Below are 20,717 nucleotides of genomic sequence, written 5' to 3'. Positions count from 1 at the left end.
TGTCCAAAAAACCTTTGCCCAATGGGAAAGGCATTTCAGCTGGGTGCCTGCTGCTAAGTCCCCAGTAACCGGTTTCCCGATGTCCACGCAGGGGGTGTCGGTCAAGGTCCATTTCAGAAGGTCCCGCAGAGTAGGCCGCAGCACAGGCTAGATCTGTGCCCTAGGGAATAGAAGGTGAAAGTGCAAAGAGCTAGGGGGCAAGCTTGTTGTGACTTCCTGATGAGGATCATGATTCCAGTCCATTCTCCTCTCTTTTTAGTTACTGTAGATACTGGGTGATGAGGGTGGCGGGGTGGGGATGCTTCACAGTGATTTAGACATCAGCAGCTTTTGGAAACAGAAGAACCTCTGGATAGGCCAGGCAGGGGCACCTGTGTTCATATGATAAGGAGGGTGACTATACATTTATTTTTCACATCAGACCACTTTTGAGCATGAAAGGGGCACTATTAATAATTACTTTGGGACATAGGGTGTCAACTAGTACTAATCACCTATAATAAAATAACTTAGGTATAACAAGGTAGAAATGAATACCCACACTTTCACGTGGAGGAAAACCTATACCATGGAAAAACAAGAATCAGAAGGAAAGAAAAGTTGTAAGGACTGAGGCTAGACTCCCTTGCCTATTTTTTTTTAGGAACCACTGGAGATCAGGACCCCATACATGGGAAGCAGGTGCTCAACCACGGAGCTACATCCACACCCGCCTTGCTTCTTAATACTAAAACCAAGCTTTGGCGCTCACTCATCTAAGTTAACAAGCCTTCACAATTTTTGTAACTACCATACTATCCTAGGAAAATACCAATGAAGCCAACAAGATACTATTTTTCCTCCCATCACAATGAGAATATTAAGTGCTGGCAAGGGTGAGGGTACTGCTGCAGAGAGGGTAAGTTGAGTCGGTTCAGTCTCTTTGGAGGGCAGTTTCGCCATATCTATTCTGATTAAAAACGGGTACATTCTGACCTGACAATTCCACTTCTCAGTACCTGACTGAGAGGAGGAAGCACAAAGGCTGGCACTGGAGCTATGCTTGTAAAAGCCAAAAACAGCGTAATTGCTCTTCAACAAGGGATGACTCAATAAACTGTTCAGATGCTGTCTTACTGATGCTGCTGCTCTTAGAAAGAAGTACCCCACATATGTGGCTACAGACATCTCCCCAGACATAGGGTTAGATGAAAAAGTCCATGGAATATAGTTAACAGGAAATTTTAATAATGTTCTTTCATCAATTTTAAGAAAGGTATTAATGTAAGATGTTAATTATGGAGGAATATGGGGACTATGTATTTTCTGCATGATTTTTCTATAAACCTACAACTCTGATAAAAAATTATATTAAAAAGAACAAGTTGCAGAATATACACAATATCACACCATTTATATAAGAAAGGAAAAAAATTCTACAGAGGTATTTTTGCTATGGCATACATGCACCTGAAGGTACAGAGAAATGACTAGAAGCACAAGCAAACACAGGAGAGGCCACCTCTGAGATCAGCACTGGGAGGAGGGTGTGGAAGGACCTCTGCTCTAGCCATTTTTTTTGCCTTCATTTTTTTATTGTTAAATTAAAAAAATGAGGTCCCCATATACCCCCCACCACCTTCACCCCACTCCTCCCCCCATAACAACAACCTCCTCCATCATCATGAGACATACATTGCACTTGGTGAATACATCTCTGAGCACCACTGTACCTCATGGTCAATGGTCCACACCATAGCCCACACTCTCCCACAGTCTACCCAGTGGGCCATGGGAGAACATACAATGTCTAGTAACTGTCCCTACAGCACCACCCAGGACAACTCCAAGTACTGAAAATGCCCCCACATCATATCTCTTCCTCCCACTCCCTACCCCTAGCAGCCACCATGGCCACTTTCTCCATACCAATGCCACATTTTCTTTGATTACTAATCGCAATAGTTCATGAATAGAATACCAATAAGTCTACTCTAATCCATACTCTATTCCTCCATCCTGTGGACCCTGGAATGGTTGTGACCACTCCATATCTATATCAAGAGGGGGCTTAGATTCCACATGGATGCTGGATGCAATCCTCCTGCCTTCAGTTACAGGCAGTCTTGGCTCCCTGGTGTGGTGGTTGACCTTCTTCACCTCCATGTTAGCTGAGTGAGGTAAGTCCCATAAACCAGAGTGTAGGAGTTGCAAGTCTGTTGAGGCTCAGGGCCTGGCTATCACATGGTCAGTCCAGAGATTCAGGTCCCCTGGGTATATATTAAACCCCAGCACCAACTACAGTTCCAGTAAAAGTAACAGGAGAGGCTTGTGAACAAATACCATAAAATGCATTTAAAATGCCGACTTGCCAACCATGTGCCAAGCAACTTTCTTGACTTTGCCTCAGCCAATACAGTCTCATTTCTTGGGGTCTCCCACCTCACCTCTGCTTGGTCTAGCCTTCGTGCTGGGACTCCTCCCCTCTCTGGCGCTCTGCCTCTTTTTTATTTATTCTCTGGCATTGTGCTTGCCCTCATGATCTCAGGTGATCTCTGAGTGATTGGACGCAATAAACCACATATTTTTTGGGGGGATGATTACTTTTAAAAAAACTACAGCATGTCTTCCCAAGCCCATTAGATGGTAGAGGGCAAGTATTTCTTCACATTCTCAGCTGGGAACAGATGGCAGCTATTGCATTGACAGGGACAACATTGAACATCGTATAATTCTGCAAACCCGTGGGCTCCTCTGGCACTGAGTGGCAGGAACATGGTGTGGGGCATCAGTGTTGGTGTGTGGCCTGCTCTGCCCTGCCCCGAGCAGGTGCCCACATGTGGGCTGGAAGCAGCTGGAAGTTGGAAAGAATGACACATACCCTGAGGATTGCTACAATGGCTGGACTGGAAAAGGTGGAAAGAGCTCACAGCGAGTTGAGGAGGCACTCACCTAAATCTAGCAATGCTACTCCTGAAACACAGTCCCTTAGCAGTGTGTCCCCACATGTAACAAGGGCTCAGGGCAGCACGTTTTGTCATAGCTGCAAACTACTACAATGCCCATCAATGGCAGAGTGCGGTGGCACCACTGCTACCCCAGCTTGGACTCGGCCTGGTTTCCTCTCTTAACTTGGAGCCAAACCTCTGATATTGCTTTGATTTTTAATGACTTAATTTTAAATGACTCTGGGCCTTAAGGGATTAGTGGAGTCTTGGCAGGAGTGAGAAAGTCAGACAGTGATAAAAATATGGAAGAAGGAGCAGGGGTTTTCAAGCCCCAGCTGCTTTTGAATAAAATAATTGCAAATGCTGTCCTAGGACAAACGTTCTTCCTATCCCAACAGTCATTGGCAAAGGGGCAGGAACTCTATCCTGACTTCAAAGCCACATCCAACCCTGTTTTGCCAAGGAGCTTTTCTTACCGGTTTGTTCACAGAAAAGGTCTTGGACCACGATAAAGTTAGGTTTACGTCTGATTCTCTTAAAAATTATTCCATAATTGAAAACGTCAGCGTTCCGCCCAGGCAGGTGAACACGCCACATATGGCAAAGCCGGCCAGTGACCGTGGGCACGCAGGCAGCTCAGGTCTCAGACCCATTCGCCTAATGTTCAGAAAACGGGAACAGAAACCCCAAAATCCAGAAGCCTTAAAGGCCAGCCAAGTATGTACAGGACCAGCTGGCAGGGTATTGGGGTTGACATGTGGCCGCTGAAAGACATGTTCAAATCTGCACTCCCAGTCCCATGGATGTGGCCTGATTTGGAAAGAGGGCCTTTGAAGTCGTGATTTAAGATGAAGCCAAACAGGATTCTGATCCAGTGTGCCTGGTGTCCTTACGAGAAGCGGAGAACTGGACACACAGAGATGAGGGGAGAATGTCACGTGGAGACAGAGGCAGGGCCGTATCTCCGAGCGAAGGATGGCCAGAAGTGGGGAAGAGGCCAGGAAGGCTTCTCACCCACAGGTGCTGGGCATCCAGCCTCTGGAGCAGAGACTGCCCCCTCCGCTGTTCTAAGCCACGTAGCTTGGGATCATCTGTGAAGGCCACCCTAGGAAACCAAGACCGAATGCCCACGTCAACCGGACTTGCCAGGTGAGAACCGAAAAGCATGACCCAGATCAGAACAATCCCTGTTCCGACTCTTTCCAAATATTTATGACATAAAAGACAATAATTAAAACAGAGATCTCCCCTCAGCAACAACAAACGTGCCCTGGAGCCACGGTCGTGCTGCCCCTGGAGACTAGAACGGCACCTCCTTGACCCCTGCCCCACCACGGCCTGCTCGCTGACCTTCGAGCACGTTGCAAGGCAGCCCAGTGCTCGCTCGCAACCGGATTGCCTGTGAAACTGGGAGCAAATTCCTCCCCCTTCCTGGACCTCCTTTTTCTATCTATAAAAAAGGCAGAACCACGCAGATGGAGTGGTGGGTGGGGGTGGAAGCCCCGTGGAGCCGTTAGCCAGCAGGAATCAGGCTATCGTTTGTCACCGTGCTCTGCACGCCCACTTCGTAATGTTCTCGCTGTTCCTGTTAGAAGCCCGGCGTCAGCTTCTGGCTAACGCGCTGCCTGCCACGGTTCCCCTGATTCTAAATTGTCAGGTTGTTACTGGACACTAGAGGCCCCGCCACTGCATTTTAACGTGGCCCCTCAGCAGTAGCTGGAAGCAGGCCAGGCTATTTTACAGTTGTCATGAATAAGAGGGAAAAGGGGATCTGCAGGTTGGCAGGCTATACGGGGACATGGAGTCGCTTTCCTTGACGCAGCGATCCATATGAAGATCCTGAAAAGAAACATCTCATTTTAATTAATACGAGTCCAGAAAACACTGTCATCGCCCCAAGGAGTAGTGAAATGAGAATGTTTTATTCCTCACCAGCCACTGCCCTAGTAGACAGCAATGTAAATCACACTCCTATGAACTTGTTTCCCAAAGAAAACTTCAGAATAAAACATTTACATGGCCCAATTCCTCTGCTTGGTTCCACAAGGAACAGCAAAGCAGCTTGCTCGCCTCCAGCCTGAGGTTCAGCCACGTGCTCAAGGGGGGCTGCAGCCCCACCCCTACCCCACTGGGTCTCTGTCCTCCCGATGGGCTTCAGGGTGGGGGGAGATGGGCCGAGGCCCACAGCTCCCATGGGAGCAAGGCTGGACACGGGGGAGCCTGGGCCCTGAGTGGCCTCTGAATGCAGGGCACTTGACGGGCCTCAGCTGCCTCTCCTGGGGCTGGGAGAGATCACACTAGTGTGAGGAGGCCAACAGGCTGTGAGCAAGATGGTCCTGTACCCCAGAGAGAAAGCCGAGGACGCTTTCCCCCCCGTCAGCTTCCAGGGCTCTCCCGGCCCTAGAGAAAGCTTGCTTGCTGAGATGGAGTCCATGAGAAGGCCTGAAATGGATTGCCACCCACTGCTCATTGTCCTTCCTCCAGCACCCTCCCAATTTCCTCTTGAACTACTTACTAGCTGGCCCTTTACAGAAAAGAAACATGGCTAACCTTTGTTCTAGGCAGGCTAAAAGAAGAGGATGGCCTTGAGTTTCTGCCCTTTTCCAACTGGGCCAGCAGCTGGGACCACAAAGCTTGACAAGGCTTCAGGACAACATTACCAAGGGAATATCCCAACAAAGGAGGGGAGTTGGGGTGGGCAAAGTAGGGATATGGAAGGACAGAACAGACAAAATGATTCCAGCTTGGGGAATGAAAAACTTCAAAAAGCAAAGAGAGAAGGGAAGGTGTGTAAAGGTAGTTACAGGATCTACTTCTTAATCACCTGGGACGTTGCAACTTTTAACTATGAACCACAGATTTAGTCCTTGAACCTTTAGCCAGAAGAGTCATAGATGGGTCTTCATTACTTTCCTCTTTTATTCCAACACCCCCCGCCCCCCATTGAAGAGATCATTTTGCTTAGTAGCCTTTGATTGAAGGAAGGTGGCCAATATCTGTTATGGCCCCACTTCCCTCTCTCAGTTCATAAGACTAAATAGCATCTTCATCTGGTTTTGCAGCAGAAAGCACAAAATTCATTTACTGATGACTTGTCTGTTCTGACTCAAAACAGAATGGGCTTTAAAAAAACCCTTTTGTTCAATTCAATTCAGTGTGTCTGTCTCTCCACCCATCTATCCATCCATCTATCTGAGGGTCTACTGTGTCCCAGGCTCTGAGCCAGGCGCTGAGGATACAAAGAGGACTAAGGCATACTCTCTGCTTTAAAGAAGCCACCAAGCTGATTGTGTAGACAGATCATGATAGAACAAGGTTATAAGAGCTATGGCTAAGACCGTGCAAGGTGTTTGGCTAACGGGACAGAGGGCAGAGTCAGGGGAGGCTGCTGGAAGATGTGCCACCTGCACTGCTTCCAGAATAATGCCTGGGACGGTGGGGGCTGGAGGAGCAAGAGGTACAGAGGTCAGCTTGGAGAGAGAGCAGGGCGGGGCATAGCAGCAGCTGGAGATGGGGGAGGAGGGCAGTGAAGGATGTGGCAGACGTGATCCAGGGCCAGGTGGGAAGGTCCAACTCGTGCTTTAGCCCCAGAGCCCTGAGGAGACGTGGCATTTACTTGGAGGAAGCAGGCCTCAGAGAACCTTGGCACCCATCTGTGCCTTGTTTCTTCTTGCTTCCTTCTAGAAGCAAATTCACCCTCCCTCCTCTGCCCTGCCGCCGCCCTTTCCTTGTGCTGTTTCCATGGCACTTCCTACTTTCTACTCTTCATGGTGTGGATTTATGTTCATGTCTCCTGGTGGGCCATATGGATCTTAGGGGTTGGGATCCACGCCAAACTTCTTGCATCCACCACATGATGTACCCTTAACAAGAAGGAATGGGAACTGCCAGATCACGGAGCATTCTTGGGGCCACCATATGCCCACCCTGAGCTCTGGGAAGCTCACCAAGTGCTCAGGAAATGCCAGCGGCTTTCCCTATCTTGTCTCTCCCTCGCCCTGCCAGCGGAGGGCCCGGAGGCCCAGGCAGAAGCCTGAAGGTATGGCTCCACTCTCATCATAGCAGCAAACGACGGGCAGTGGGCACAACGCTGCAGACGGAAAGTCTGGAGGTCAATGAAAATAGAGCAAAGACGCCAGGTTATGGGCAACGAAGGCCTCGGTTCACACCTGAAAGGCGTCTGTCGGTAAATCGTGTAGGTACAGCCTTTCCAGATGTGCGCAAGACTTTTTCTGGTGCACGAGCCTCACAAAGGATATGTGTTTTTTTTTTTAATAGACTATTTGAAGACTTTTTTTTTTAAGATTTATTTATTTAACTCCTCCCCCCCCCCCCAAGTTGTCTGTTCTCTGTGTCTATTTGCTGCGTCTTGTTTCTTTGTCCGCTTCTGTTGTCGTCAGCGGCACAGGAAGTGTGGGTGGCGCCATTCCTAGGCAGGCTGCACTTTGTTTCGCGCTGGGCGGCTCTCCTTATGGGCGCACTCCTTGCGCGTGGGGCTCCCCTACGCGGGGAACACCCCTGCGTGGCAGGGCACTCCTTGCGCGCATCAGCACTGCGCAATGGGCCAGCTCCACATGGGTCAAGGAGGCCCGGGGTTTGAACCGCGGACCTCCCATGTGGTAGACGGATGCCCTAACCACTGGGCCAAGTCCGTTTCCCAAGGATGTGTTTTTTAAACCATGCTAGGCTCACTGGGTAGTTTTGGGCTTATAAGGCATGTAATTAAACTTACAACTTTCTGAAAATGCTAAAAATAATTCCAAGTGCTCCACCAGCCATGCAGTCTGTCCTTTGCAGGGGAGTGCTGTCCTCGGTGGAGCCTCTGGCTTTCTCCTGGACCCAGGGGCTGCGAAGCTGATAAGCAGCTGACTAAATGAGTCTCCTAGCTGCCAAGGCTGGGAGAAATGAAGACGTATTCCAGTTTCTTTGGCTTTTCCCCCCAGCACTTCCTCCAGCTTAAAGCATACGTCCTGTGGCAGAGATAAGACTGCAAACAAACAAAAAAAAGAGTTGCTCTCAAAAAGACTAACGCACACCAGCTCCTAGGGCTGGGTGCTGATGAATTTTAAAGATGCCCTGAAAGCTTCTGAGCAGACTTCTTCTAATTTACTTCTCTGACACAGGGAAGACATTTGAGAAATGTTCTCTTTTGATGTTCTCCCTACTGAATATCAAACACTTCCCCTCTCATTGATTTTAAAGGGCATTTTCCTAATCTCAAGGGTTTCTGTTTGTTTATTTGAAGGTGATTTGTAAACTGTTGTGCTCTTTGAAGCTGAGAAATACCCTGATGTCCTGTGAGCGCGCAGGCTCATCCTTAGCTGGTCAGGGACATCCTGGCTACCTCATATAAGTACGAAGAGCTCTGCCTGGAGGGAGCCCCCTTTCCAAATGTAGGGGCACTTATTCCTATAAAACCAATGTCCTTCTTATGGGTAGTACATGAATAAGTATTATATAAATGGCATACTCTTTCTCTACTGATTTCATTTTTTAAAGTGTCAATTCTTTTGCAGTTATCTTCAACAGACTAGTGCTAGTTTCTAGCACCTCAAAGTTTCCCAACCTGTGTTAAGCAGTTAAAGACTTACAAGTGTATATGAATACAGTGATATGCCATTAGGGCTGTTTAGCAATAGTCTGGTCCTCTCATGAGCACATGCTGGCTGCCCTTTCCCACCCCTTTTCTAGTGGTTTGGCTCTGCGACTTGCTTTGGTCAATGAAACATGAGTGGCAGTGACGTGTGACACCTCCACATGGCACGCTTTAAGGGTCACTGCACTAGTCAACATGTATTCCCCCTGCCACCATGACTGGAGACATTCTAGACCAGGGGTCGGCAAAGGTTTCCTGAAAGGGCCAGATAATAAGTATTTCAGGCTTTGCGGGTCCTCAGGTCTCTGCCACAATCACTCAATTCCTCTGTTGTAGCATGAACACAACCATACACTATATGCAAGTGATGTGGTTATGTTCAATAAACCTTTATTGATAAAAGCAGGCTGTGGGCCAGATTTGGTCTGCAGGCTGTAGTTTGGCCACTCATGTCCTAGAAGGTGAAGGCACCATTTGCTGGTGTCCTAGTGTGAATGCAATGAGGAGCGCGGCATGAGTGACAAATAAACCTTAGTTGCTTCATTTCTCTGGGAGTTTGAGGTTGCTTGTTACCATAATAGAACCTGGTTCACTCCACAGCCAAATGGGCCTACTGAGGTTCCTCGAGCAGTCTGATAACTGCTTTAGTAACGTGCCTAACATCTTGTTTTGTTTATGGAGGAATTCTTCTAAAATGTAAGTAATCATTTCCTATTTTGATGCAATGATCTAAGTAAATACCTGGATTTTTAAAAGCGGAAGATGCCTGCATAGCCTCTTCTCTCCTCTGATGGTCTGCCCTCCCCCAACAGAAAGTTGACCTGTGAGTGCTATTTCATTATTCAGGAGGAGTTGAGCTGACCCTATGACCTCTCCAAATAGCAGGGAGAAATAATTCATAAGGGTGCAAATGTGAGCAGGATGGGCCATCTGGGGCTCCTCCGGACCACACGCCATCGGGAGTCCCTTAGCTGGACACCTAGCAGCTGGGTCCATCTCTCCAGCCCATCTTTGAGGATCCGAAACCCATGGGGAATCAGTAAATGACAGAACAAGGCAATGAGGAACCTTCAGAAGCACTTGTAGAAAGATCAACCTTGCAAAAGATGGAGCACAGAGGCAGGGTAAGGAATCAGCTGAGGCAGTCCTGGTGAGGGAAAGGGGAGCCTGAGCCAAACCAGTGTAGGGGAGATGCAGGGGAGGCACCACAGGGCTGTGGCTGGCACTGCTAATATTTCCTAATACCCAAACACTCTTCCACATTTCCTGGCTCCCTTACACTTAAGCTGGAGGTCAGGTAACCGGTTCTCACTGATTAAATGAGAGGAGACACACTGTCATTTCTAGGCAGAGGCAGTTGCATGCCAGAGTGCCTCTTCTATTCCTCACTTCCTGTTGGTGGCCACGTGTTCCTGATGGATAAGACGAAGCAGACTGAACCCCAAGTCACTGCTTGGGCAAATCGCTCAGGAGAGCCACCTGACCCAACTGGACTGCGCATAAACACATAGTAAATTTTCACTGTATTAAGCCACACTGGGATTCTGGAACTGCAGCAGATGAACTAGCCAGTGCTGACTAATACAATGGGAGAAATGTTTTAGAATGAGGCTCAGGCTCTGATTGGATGTCAGAGATTATAGGGAAAGTGGAGTTTTGTATAATGCAGACTTAGCTTAGGGAATTTGAAGACAGTGGTACCATTAAATTGAGATATGGATGGAATAAGGGAGGGAAAGCGGGTATGAAGAAGAAAGAGAATTATTCTCTTCTGGCGTATTTTGAAATTGAGGTAGTTCTCCAGGTGAAGACATCATGTACTAGGAAAAAAAGAATCTATGGTCTGGAATACAGTATTAGAAACCAGAGTTTAGCCATTTTGGAGTTTAGACATTATGGGGATGGACGAGACAATATATAGGGTAGAAAAAGAAAAGGGCCAAGGAATAAACCCAGGGGAATATCAATATCTGCTTAGAGAAAGAAGATCTGGTGAAAGAAGCAAGAAAAAGTGCCCAGCACTGGAAGGGCATGACCTCAGAAGCAAAGGGAGGAGAAGGAAGGAGGTCTTGCAGTGTCAAATGCTGCCAGGATGTCAAGAAGGACGAAGATGGGGCAGTGACTCTGGACCTGGACATCGGTGACCTTGGCCACGGTGGGTTTCAGCAGCTGGGGTGGAGGAAGAGGGCGGGCTGCACAGAGTGAATGCTCCGAGGTGAGAAAGGAGAAGCATTTTAGCATAAAGAGTGACACCAGCACTTTGACACCAGCACTAGGACTAGATAAACCAGATGGAAGGTAAGCTCCCTTCTGTCTCCCGGACATGTGGCAGTTAGCACTGCACCCCAGAGTTCCTCACAGTCTCCCAGGCTCTCATCAGCGAGGGGCAGGAGCACCCAGGAAGAGGCGGCCCCACCCCTGGCATCAGCAAACCTTCCCTCTAGTTCCCACTTTTCAGCACCTTCTTTCCAATGACCTTGACCAGAACAAATCATTGAAATACTGTGTTGAGAACCTACAGAATTTTCTGATATGGTTTTTGATGCATGAGAGCCCAGATGGGACCCAGGATGCTGGTTTATGGACTACGCCAAAGGTAGAAAGAGGGCGCTAATTTCAGAGCCGAGTTTTCCACCCTCCCCCCCACCACACACGTACAAGCTGCTGAATTGTGGCAGGACGTGAAATTGGTCTGAAAGCCAAAGCCTTCTCTCTTTTCAGTTTTAGAACTGCCCACTCCCCCAGCCTGGGCCTTTTAGCTAACCTTATAATGACCTTGCTATTTTTCTCCTCTAATTTTTATTATAACTTTTTCTTCCTTTTCAGTGTCAATATCAATAAAGCTTTAGTCTAAAGCAGAAGTTGGTAAAATCTTTCTGTAAAGGGCCACATATGGTTTCTTGCTTCTTTCTTTTCTTCTTCCTCTCCTTTCCTCCTCCCTCCCTCCCTTCTTCCTACAGCTCTTTAAAAATGTAAAAATCATTCTTAGCTCAAGGGTCAAACAAAAAAACAGCCCCAAGGGCCACCGCTTGCCAACCACTACCCTAAAGCACGGGCTCTTATACCCTAGCTGCACAGTAGAATCACCTGGGGAGCCTTAAAGAACACCATGGGGGTAGCGTAGATTATTTTTTAGCAAATATTCACTCCGCCCCGCCCCCCACGGGAGGAGTTTGCCTCCCCTTCCTATTGATATTGCGCTTTGCCCGTGACATGCACTGACCGGTGGAATGTGGGCAGAGCAAGTCAGTTCCAAGTCAAGGCCTAGCAGAGCATGGACGCCTCCAGGGAGCCACTGCCCCTAGGGCGTGGGCATCTATAGGAGGTACATGGAGCAGACCCCAATCTGCCCTGGAACCAGGAGCCTCACCCAGCCCACCTACAGCCTGCTGACTGAGAAATATAATTACGGAGGATATTTGTTACACAGCTTTACTGCAGTAAAAGTCTGGCTAATACACCATGTATAACCTCAATCTCCCCCTCCCCCCAGATATTTTTATTTCATTGATCTGGGATGGTCCCGGGATGAGAAAGTTTTAAAGGTCTTCCCGGATGACACTAATATGCAGCCAGGCTTGAGAGCACTGCCTAAAGCAAAGAATGGCCCCCGTTTACATGTTCTCCTCCCAGGAACCGAGACCGGGTCTTAATTGTCTTTGCTACTCTGGCACCCAGCACAGGGACTGTCAAAGAAAGGACATGCAATATACATGTTTTTTCAAAAGCCTCCAAACACCTCCCTTGGGAGCCCAGTGGACGGAAGGGAAATGCTCTAGGGTGATTAACTGTCCTGGTATGCCTGGGACTGCTACACTTTCAGCATTAAAAGTCTTACATTCCAGGGAACCCCGTGGTCCTGAACACACCGAGACAGCTGGTCACCTTACACGTGACCCAGGGCCTGGGTTCAAGAATGATCTGCGGCAAAGCCTGGAACTAGACAGGGCGACCGTCTCTATGAGATGGGCTAGAGTTGCAACCCTGGGCACACATGAGAATCACCAGGAGAGCTCTAAGAGTCCCCACACCTGAACTACACCCCAGGCCAATTACACCAGAGCTGCGGTGGCAGGGGCCGAGTTCTGTGCTGGAGGGCCCTGGCATCAGAATCTGCTCAATTCCCCAGGGGGTAGCAACAGGAAGCTAAGATTGGGGACACTTCAGAGGACAATCAATAGACTTGTCAAATGCCTCTGACAGTGGATGAGCATGGCTGGGGACAGTCTGACACCAACTGTCACTGATGCCCAGAACCTCAGAGCTGCTAACAGTCAGGAGGGAGCATCAGCTCACCAGGCTTCCCGCAGTCTTATCAAATGTGGGCTTCTTGGGAAACAATTGTTGGGAGCATCAGCTCACCAGGCTTCCCGCAGTCTTATCAAATGTGGGCTTCTTGGGAAACAATTGTTCAAGGCAGGTGGTGTCAGTCTTCAGGAACCTCCAGGAGCCAAGAGTGAGACTCCAGAGTGGAGGGCAATGGTGCCAATGGCTGAGGCGACCCCAGCCCTACCTCTTGGGACTGCTGACTCGTTCCCAATCAGCAGAAAGAACAATCACAGGCACATTTAAGAAGCCCTTACCTAAGAGAGGCCAGTCTCATCCTAAAAAGTTTCCACGCAGCAGCTCATTTCACCATCACAGCTGCTCCGGCAGGGAAGGTATGACGATCACTCCACTTAGACTAGGAAACCGAGGCTCTGAGAAGTGGTAGGCAAGTCCCCAGGGGTGCTAAGAGGCAGGGGCAGGTTCAAACCAGGCAGGCAGGCTCCAGGGGACATGTAACTCTATGGTGCCAGGCTAGGAAAACTAAGCCCAGGGTAGGTAAGCAGCTTTCCTGCAAGCCATGGCTGGTGAGAAGAGGAGCCTGGACCCACACGCCATTACACCAAGGCCCACGCTCAGTGTCGCCAGGCTGCCCTGCACCAGGTCAACTCTGTAGGGAAAAGGAAGGGGAAGGGCTCCCCAACCTGAGCTCCTGTTTCCTGCATGACCTAGCTGGCATGTGCCTGCATGCTGGGGGCGTAAGTAACATCTTGTGTCCTGGACTCACAATGCCACATGGTTCCTGACAACCCAGAGCAGGAGTCCTGGGGGAAGGGCAGGGAGGGGGGGACAGGCACCGGCCTCGAAGTTATTGCGGCTCTCTGGGTGGCATCTACAAATGCCAACAGTGAAGACTACCTTCCCCCTGGATGGTGAGGTATGCTGCACAGGGGAGGAGGCCGAGAGGTGATGAGAAGCAAAGGCAGACCAGGGGAGCTGGGCAAGAGGAAGCAGGGAGGGGAGATGAGGGGGGCACAAGGAAGGGCCGTGGTGGCTGCCTACCAGTGCTGGTGGAAGACAGGCACAACCTGGAGAGCCAGCTCTGACGCCAGGGGGCTGTGCTCTGTGGTCCCCTTGCCTCTGGGGCCTCTCAGGGTTCTGCTGGGACAGCACCTCGTGTAGCCCCCAAGGATCCTGAGTTTCCCAGCCCGATGGTGTAGACTCCATTCTGTCCAACGAGCAGGGAAATGTCTTCTGTATTTTAGAGCTATCTCTACAGAAATCACAGCCCCCACACTTCTTTTCTATGTAGAAACACGCACACCACAAAGAGAGAGCAAGAAAAGTCAGTTACACTGAAGAGGCTTTTAACTCAGCTAACTGAAGGGCTGCCTTTTCTATTTATCTGCCCACCTACACACCCGCTCACCCAGTGAGAGTAAATCAGCTACTGATGCTGTGTGTGGTTTGCGTTTATTTTATCTACCTCCCTAGGATTTTAGAATCAAGGCCATTAAACAGCAGCAGCAGCACCTTATACTTTTTCAGTCCTTTCTGATTTCTAGTTACTTTCATGCACAGCCTCCTCTAATGCGCCATTATCCTATGACGTACATGTCACCGTCAACACCCACGTTACCAACATGACTCAGCTGAAGCCACTTAGTCCACATCTCATGCCAGGCTGGCTGGGGAGCTGGACCTCAGACGGGGATCTCCATCCCAAGGCCACCCTTCTCTACCATGGCTGGCTGCTTTTCCAGGGCACAACCAGGTCCTGCTGTTGGGAACTTTCTACAGAACTCAGTACAATCTCCAACGAGGGTTCAATCGCTGCCCATGACAAAAGCCACCCGAATTCTCCAAGAGAGAGTGTGCGCTGGGACACACGACCCGTGGTCCCGTTAACCTCTGCTTCTTCCTGGCCTGAGAGGTTCTGGGGATGTAGGTGGCAGGATATGAGGGTCGTGTGGGAGCAGAGCTGCATGGGATCTAGAGAGTGGAGCCTGTCCCTGCCCTGGGGCCAGGAATGAATCCTTTCAGTCAAGACCTGTGTCACCATCTGAACTGGACATGCCGCATCTTGGGGTGGCCCCAAGTGTGGCTGGGTGGTGGGCTGGCTGCTGCACTGACCCTCAGCCTGGAGCTGGCGTGGCCCCAGCCTCCAGAGGGCAGTGCGAGAGGCCGGGCTGGGCCTGGGGAAGCAGCTCTTCCTGCCCCTCCCACCAGCCCAGAGCCCGTTGAGCAGGGGGCTTCAATTTGTTAAAAGAATGCCGGCAGGCAATGGGGGGAGTTTTCACCTCCCCAGCCGCTGCTCCTCCTCCATGAGGTGCAGAAGCCACCTCTGTGTCCTTTCCAGAGCGGGTCTGGCTCGGTGAGGAGAGAGTGCACGCCGCCAACATTGTGACGCTGTGCTACAGCAAGCTCTATTCTCTGGCCGGTCCTACCAGCTGCGGGTAAGTACTCAGGCCAGGGGGACATCCTGTTCCACAAACTTGGCCGGTAATGTAACACGGGACCCAGAAGGCCCTGCAAGGCCAGAAAGGACCTGTCTCTGGACAGCCAGCTAGACTTATGGGAGCACTCACCTGGGCTCTGAGGCTCCCAGCAGGCAGCCCCTCTACCCCTAAACGCACATTTGCACAGCGTTGCCCTCACGTTGCCCAAATAGTTTAAAGAAAAAAGGGACAGAGGGACAGATTGAAAACCGCTTGGCTCGCCTTCTCACCCTTCACAAGTAATCTAAACTAAGGTTTATAGCATTGCCACGACTGTCACCAACTTGAAAACTGATCCCTCTCATTTCAGCACTCAGATGCTTGTGGGATGATGTGGGGCACACATTTTAAAAATAAAAAGCCTGTTCTCCTTCTGCCCCATGGGCCGTCTGCAGTGAACGCCACGAGCACAGGGCCCGGGGCAAGGGGCCCTGCTCCCGGTGTTGGCACCGACGTCATGGCAACAGGAGGGGCCGAGGGGCCAGGGGAAGATGAAGGAGAGGAGGAAAGAAAACCAGGTCCCCAGGATGAGGGGAGCATGAGGGAAGGTGCCCGAGGAGATGCTCACCTGCCCCTCCTGGGGCACGGCAGCCGCGTTCCTCAGTGTCCTTGGGACACTGCGTTCCTCCTGTCCCAGAACCCGAAGAAACCACTCAGGGAGGAGGAGCCTTAGACTCACACACCCCACGCACCTGGGACGTGGACACTGGCCTGGTGGCCCCAGGGCCACCTCTGGCTGGCTGAGGAGGAGAAAAGTCTCTCTCCTCCCTGCCCTCCTCTCCCCAGCAATCTCACTCCATCTCTGGGTTGCTGGGAACCTCGGGCTGCAGTGGGGGTGAGCTCAGCAGCTCCAGGAGGAAGGAGCAAAAGGCCGCCCGGGTGAGTATGCGAGTTGCCCTTGCCACCTCCTGGACTGCGCTCAGGGACCCTGCTACAACCTCCCTCTGACCTGACCTGGTTTCAGAACACCAGGGTCAGGCTCATCACCCCCTTCAGCTGCTCACAGCACCAAGCCGTGGGCGGGCCAGGACCGAGGGCAGCCTGAAGGTTCAGAGCGAGCGGCTTTCCATGGGCTCTGGGCACCTTAGCTCTTTTCAATCATCTTTGCTTCCCTCCAACCGCAGTCAAGAGCCACAGTCAAAGTCCGCTTGGAACCCAAACCCCTCGGTCACCTACCTAGTGGGAACAACAGCCCGTGTGACCTGAAGTTGCTGCCGAGCCCACAGTGGCCCAGGTCCTAGAGACCAGGGCGTCTAGCCTGGAATCCACCACAGCTGGTAGCTGCCAGTAACAAGCAGGACAATCGCCACCCTCATTCGCCGCTATGATGACGGCTTTGTGTTTGTGCTGTACCCTTCCTTCCTTCTCAGGATCTCCAGGGTTTGACGACAACCGACAGCGAGGAGGTCAGGAAAGAAGACCTCAGTGCAGAGAACAAGCGGGACACGCCTGGGACCACCTGCCCACTTGTCTTTTGATCCCCCAGTAAACTGTGCAGGCTTGTCGATAGCAGGGGCTGGCCTAGGACCCCGCTGGGTCACGGGTGCCCCTCGTGGGACCTTACAAACAGGAGGCACTCAATAATGACTTGAAGCATCCAGCCCTGGGTCAGAGGGGAAGGGTTCTAGAAGAATCGTCTCCAGTTCAGGAGGGCACCCATCTCCTCAGGAAAACCAGGCCCATAGCCTGCTCGTCCTCTGAGGAACGTTAGTCAGAGGCTGCCTGCCTTGTGACTCGGGGTCCTACGATACTTCTGTCCGAGGCAAGGAGCTGCCTCAGCAGACGAGCGTGCACGGCTCACTGCCCAGCAGAAGCGGCCGCGTCCATGTGGTGATACACTCGCAGGACGCCACATTCCAGACCATTCCCTCCGTCCCCATGAGAGCCGGGGCGTGTGCATGTGCATACATACGTCATGGCCTTTTTAGGTGACTATGCCCTATCTAGACCACATCATTATTCTTCAGGAGCCCAGCTCTTTAAAGAAACTATTATTTTTGTGAAGATATTTGAGTTCATTGCAGTTTTCTCAAAAAGATGGTTCTTCCCTAGCCAATTGTTTATTGGTGCTTTCACCCAAGTTGGCTGTTAGACTCTCTTCAGAGAAAATGCTGATGGGTTCTCTGACAAAACTTGTTCTGAGGAACATCGGCTTAGAGGTGACGTGCGAGGAGACGGGGAGGGAGGGTGACGGGCTGGACTCTACATGACAAGCTATCGAGTATGAGCACAATTGCCACCTTCCTGGGCGCAGTCAAGTGTGGGGGTGAGGAGACCACGCCACGCTGAGGTGACGTCTACCTGGTCCCCAATCCTGGGTGGGAACGAGCGCACTGCAGGGGGGGCCTGGCGGCCGTCGTGCCCGCACAGCGACGCCGCTCTCCGCGAGGGCACTCCAAGAGCTGCTCCCACTTCCTGGGCCTCCGCCTCATTTATAAGAGAGAAGCTGAACTAGAGCAATGTTCCCGCATGCCAGCCCTTTACATTCCATTGTGACAGTTTTTGCCACAACTACAGGTGATTATTTTCTTAATATTGTTCTTTAAATGCCTCAGTTTGATGATGTAAATTTGATATTACCACTGAAAATGTAAGCCAGTATCACTTCTCAGCAAGAGAAGACATCTGGATAAGGAACAATTATGATGATAAAAGTACTACAGCCCCTTATTAATCTTGGCTCTGCGCTCTGGACTGCTCTCTCCCTGTTGAAAGGGAAGTTAGCAAGCGTTCGAGAGGCGATGAGACAACACTCGTGCCAAACAGAGGCTTGCAGCGTGACACAACGAGAAGGGCTGGAGGTAAACTGAGACAGGGATCACTTTCTCTCAGGGTGATTCAATGTTATCTGAGCACTGAGTCCCCAGGCCACTAAAGATCGCCTCACATACCACCTAAATTATCTTCTGAACCACCGAGGAGAGAAGGCTGCATATACACTTTTGGCGTTTAACAAAGGTTTAGGGGGAGGCCCTGATGTCAAGCAGTGGAAGGAAACTGCCCCTTAACGATCACCTCATTTACGCCAGCTCGGGAAGGTGCTGCCCGTGGAGACCCTGAAGAGCTCATGGAGGGCGCAGCTGCCAGGCCCAGACGGGGCCCGGGAAGGGTGGCTGCCGCCCGTGCCGCTCCCCTGGCCAGCACCATTGTCGGCGCAGGTGGGCGCCGTTACCTGGGCTGGAGCACTGGAGGACAGGTGTGCCAAATCTCCGATTCTGGCCGCAGCGCGGGGGTCGCTGGAGCTGATCAGGACCGGGGCGCTGATTTCCATGGAGTGCCTGTTGCTCAGGGCCTGCGAGGCCTTGTGTGTGACGCTGAGCGCCGTGAAGGAGTGGCGCTTCTTGGCGTTCTTCTTGCCATCGATGCGCCGCTGAAAGGCCCCGACGGCTCCCGAGCCGCTGAGGGTGGCGCTCGGGGCCGGGCTGGCGGCCGGGCTGGGGTCGGGAGGCAAGGAGGCGTCGCAGCCGGACGCGGCGGCGAAACCCGTCTTGTCCATCTCGATGAGCTGCTTGGCAGAGTCGTTGAGCTGCGCGAGAAAGGGGAAAGAGGGGAAGGAGAGGGAGGGCTCATTACATCATTGCCACGTTCTATTTCCAGCACTTCGTCCTCTCTCCCTGCCTGCGCTAGCGTCAAGAAACAGATGCTGGCCAAGTCCTCAAATTGGTCAGATCTTTCTGACAGCCCCACACAGCACAAAGGCTGCATTTAAACACACGCACACGAAGGCTGGCTGACATCTGTAGGTTTCATTGAAAAGGTTCTGGAGCAGCTGCGCTACCACAAAGGCCCACAGAGGAGCTGTGACGGAAAGCCAGAGACTGACAAAACAGACGGGAGGGTGCTCGGAGGCGCGAGGTGCCAAGGACCCTGCCGAGGGCCGGAACGGGAGGTGGGGGGTGCTGTGAGGAAAGCGTGCCCACCACCCACACCCCGAGGACGGCCGAAGAGGGACACACGTTCCTTCTGTTCTCCGTGCACACTGATGACGTCTCCTGGCCTGCACAACTCTGGCCACGCTGGTAGGAAAAACCACATAGCTGGAGGCTGGAAAGCCTGGTCTGGCGAGTGGGAGAAAACTGGAAATGGTTATGTCTTGGGTGAACCCTGGAGTCATCTTTTCAGTAACGGTCTCTGCTCAGATTATCGAGACCTAGAAGCTGATCTGATCCCTGGTCTCCCTCGTGAGGAGTAAATAATTTATTAACCTGGGTGGTTAAGCAAGGACTTAGGGCATCATGCCTTCCAGTATCTCCCAACTTGTTCTACAAATAACAGAGTTGCTAATGATAAGATTTAGCCTTCGACAAAAATTTGATCCTAGGTGGTGTACCAGGAGAGGTGGGATGAAGATTGGGTTCCATGAACAACTTGTAATCATCTGGAGTACTCCACCCAGCTAAAGCCCTCTTCTCAGGGATGCCCTGATGTCGCAATGGGTGGCACCTGGAGATTGGGGTCTCTGGGGCACTCGCCCCCAACCCCCCGTCCATTTCTCATCAGTGGATTCACCTGCTAGCTTTTTAAGTCTAAGCTGAGGCTTCACACCTGCTGTCTCCTTTTTTCTTCTCAGGGGTACCGTATCCCCCCATATCCAGCCTATAGGCACGAGCTCTGTGTCAGTTCCTAGAGAGCAAACACCTCAGGACAGTCACTGCTCATGTCAATTTCTGCTTTCTAAGGGGAGCATGGACACCCCACCAGGAACTAGCCTTCTAAAGCCCCGAGAGGCTATGGAATCAGAGGACACCTTTCTGGTCTAACACTGAACACAGAGGAAAGCAATCAAGAGCCAGGTGTGCTCCTGCAAGTGGACAAGAAATCCCCAAACTCCCAATCCACTTCTCAGTGGATTCAGAGGCGAATGATCCCTCGACTTTGAGGCCAAGCAGGCCCGGCCTTCACGGGGTGCCTGGAAGGGTACTGGGGAAAGCTGCCGGCCTGCCACTCCCCCAAAACAAGTCTCCACACAATGTAACAGTGCCAGAAGCCCCCACTGCTGGAACTGAAAAGTTCCAAAGACAAATGTCTTTTCTTCATCCCTGAGCCACACTGTGACCCAGTGGGAAAACACAGAGGGAAGGAGCACCCAAAGTGCACAAGGTTGGCTCTCCGTGCTCCTCCCTCTCCAGGAGCAAAGCTTCCCCACAGGAAGCCTGGCTTTCCCCCACCGGAAACAGCCTATAGCCAGGTGGTCTGTTCAGCCTCTCATCTCCGCCTCCCTCAGACAGACGAGCCTCCCTTCAGTCTGGATGGGCCGCTATTCCCCAAGCGGCCCATCGCTACTTGGCCTCCCTGTGCACTGCGAGGGCTGTGGGGCATCAGAGGGACCTTGGCTCACACTTGCCGTGAAGGCTCACGGCCCAGACTTCCCCAGCTGAATGACTTTTCAGATGGAAGAGAGCTCGGGCTGCCTGTGATAGAGGTAACAAA

The 20,717-nt window shown here is 51.4% G+C and overlaps 1 protein-coding gene across 1 annotated transcript in view; it reads right to left on the bottom strand.

The window, feature by feature from the left end:
- SH3RF3 (SH3 domain containing ring finger 3) overlaps positions 1–20,717 on the bottom strand; it is a 403,194-nt gene that overhangs the window by 92,013 nt on the left and 290,464 nt on the right. Inside the window, exon 4 of the mRNA XM_058278324.2 lies at positions 18,460–18,813. Coding sequence (XP_058134307.1) covers positions 18,460–18,813 — 354 coding nt within the window. The remainder of the gene's footprint in view (positions 1–18,459; positions 18,814–20,717) is intronic.

Source organism: Dasypus novemcinctus, chromosome 17, assembly GCF_030445035.2.
Source record: "Dasypus novemcinctus isolate mDasNov1 chromosome 17, mDasNov1.1.hap2, whole genome shotgun sequence".
In the NCBI taxonomy this organism is placed as follows: Eukaryota; Metazoa; Chordata; class Mammalia; order Cingulata; family Dasypodidae; genus Dasypus; species Dasypus novemcinctus.
Note: the sequence above shows the minus strand (reverse complement) of the source record. Positions and strands in the feature narration are given on the sequence as shown.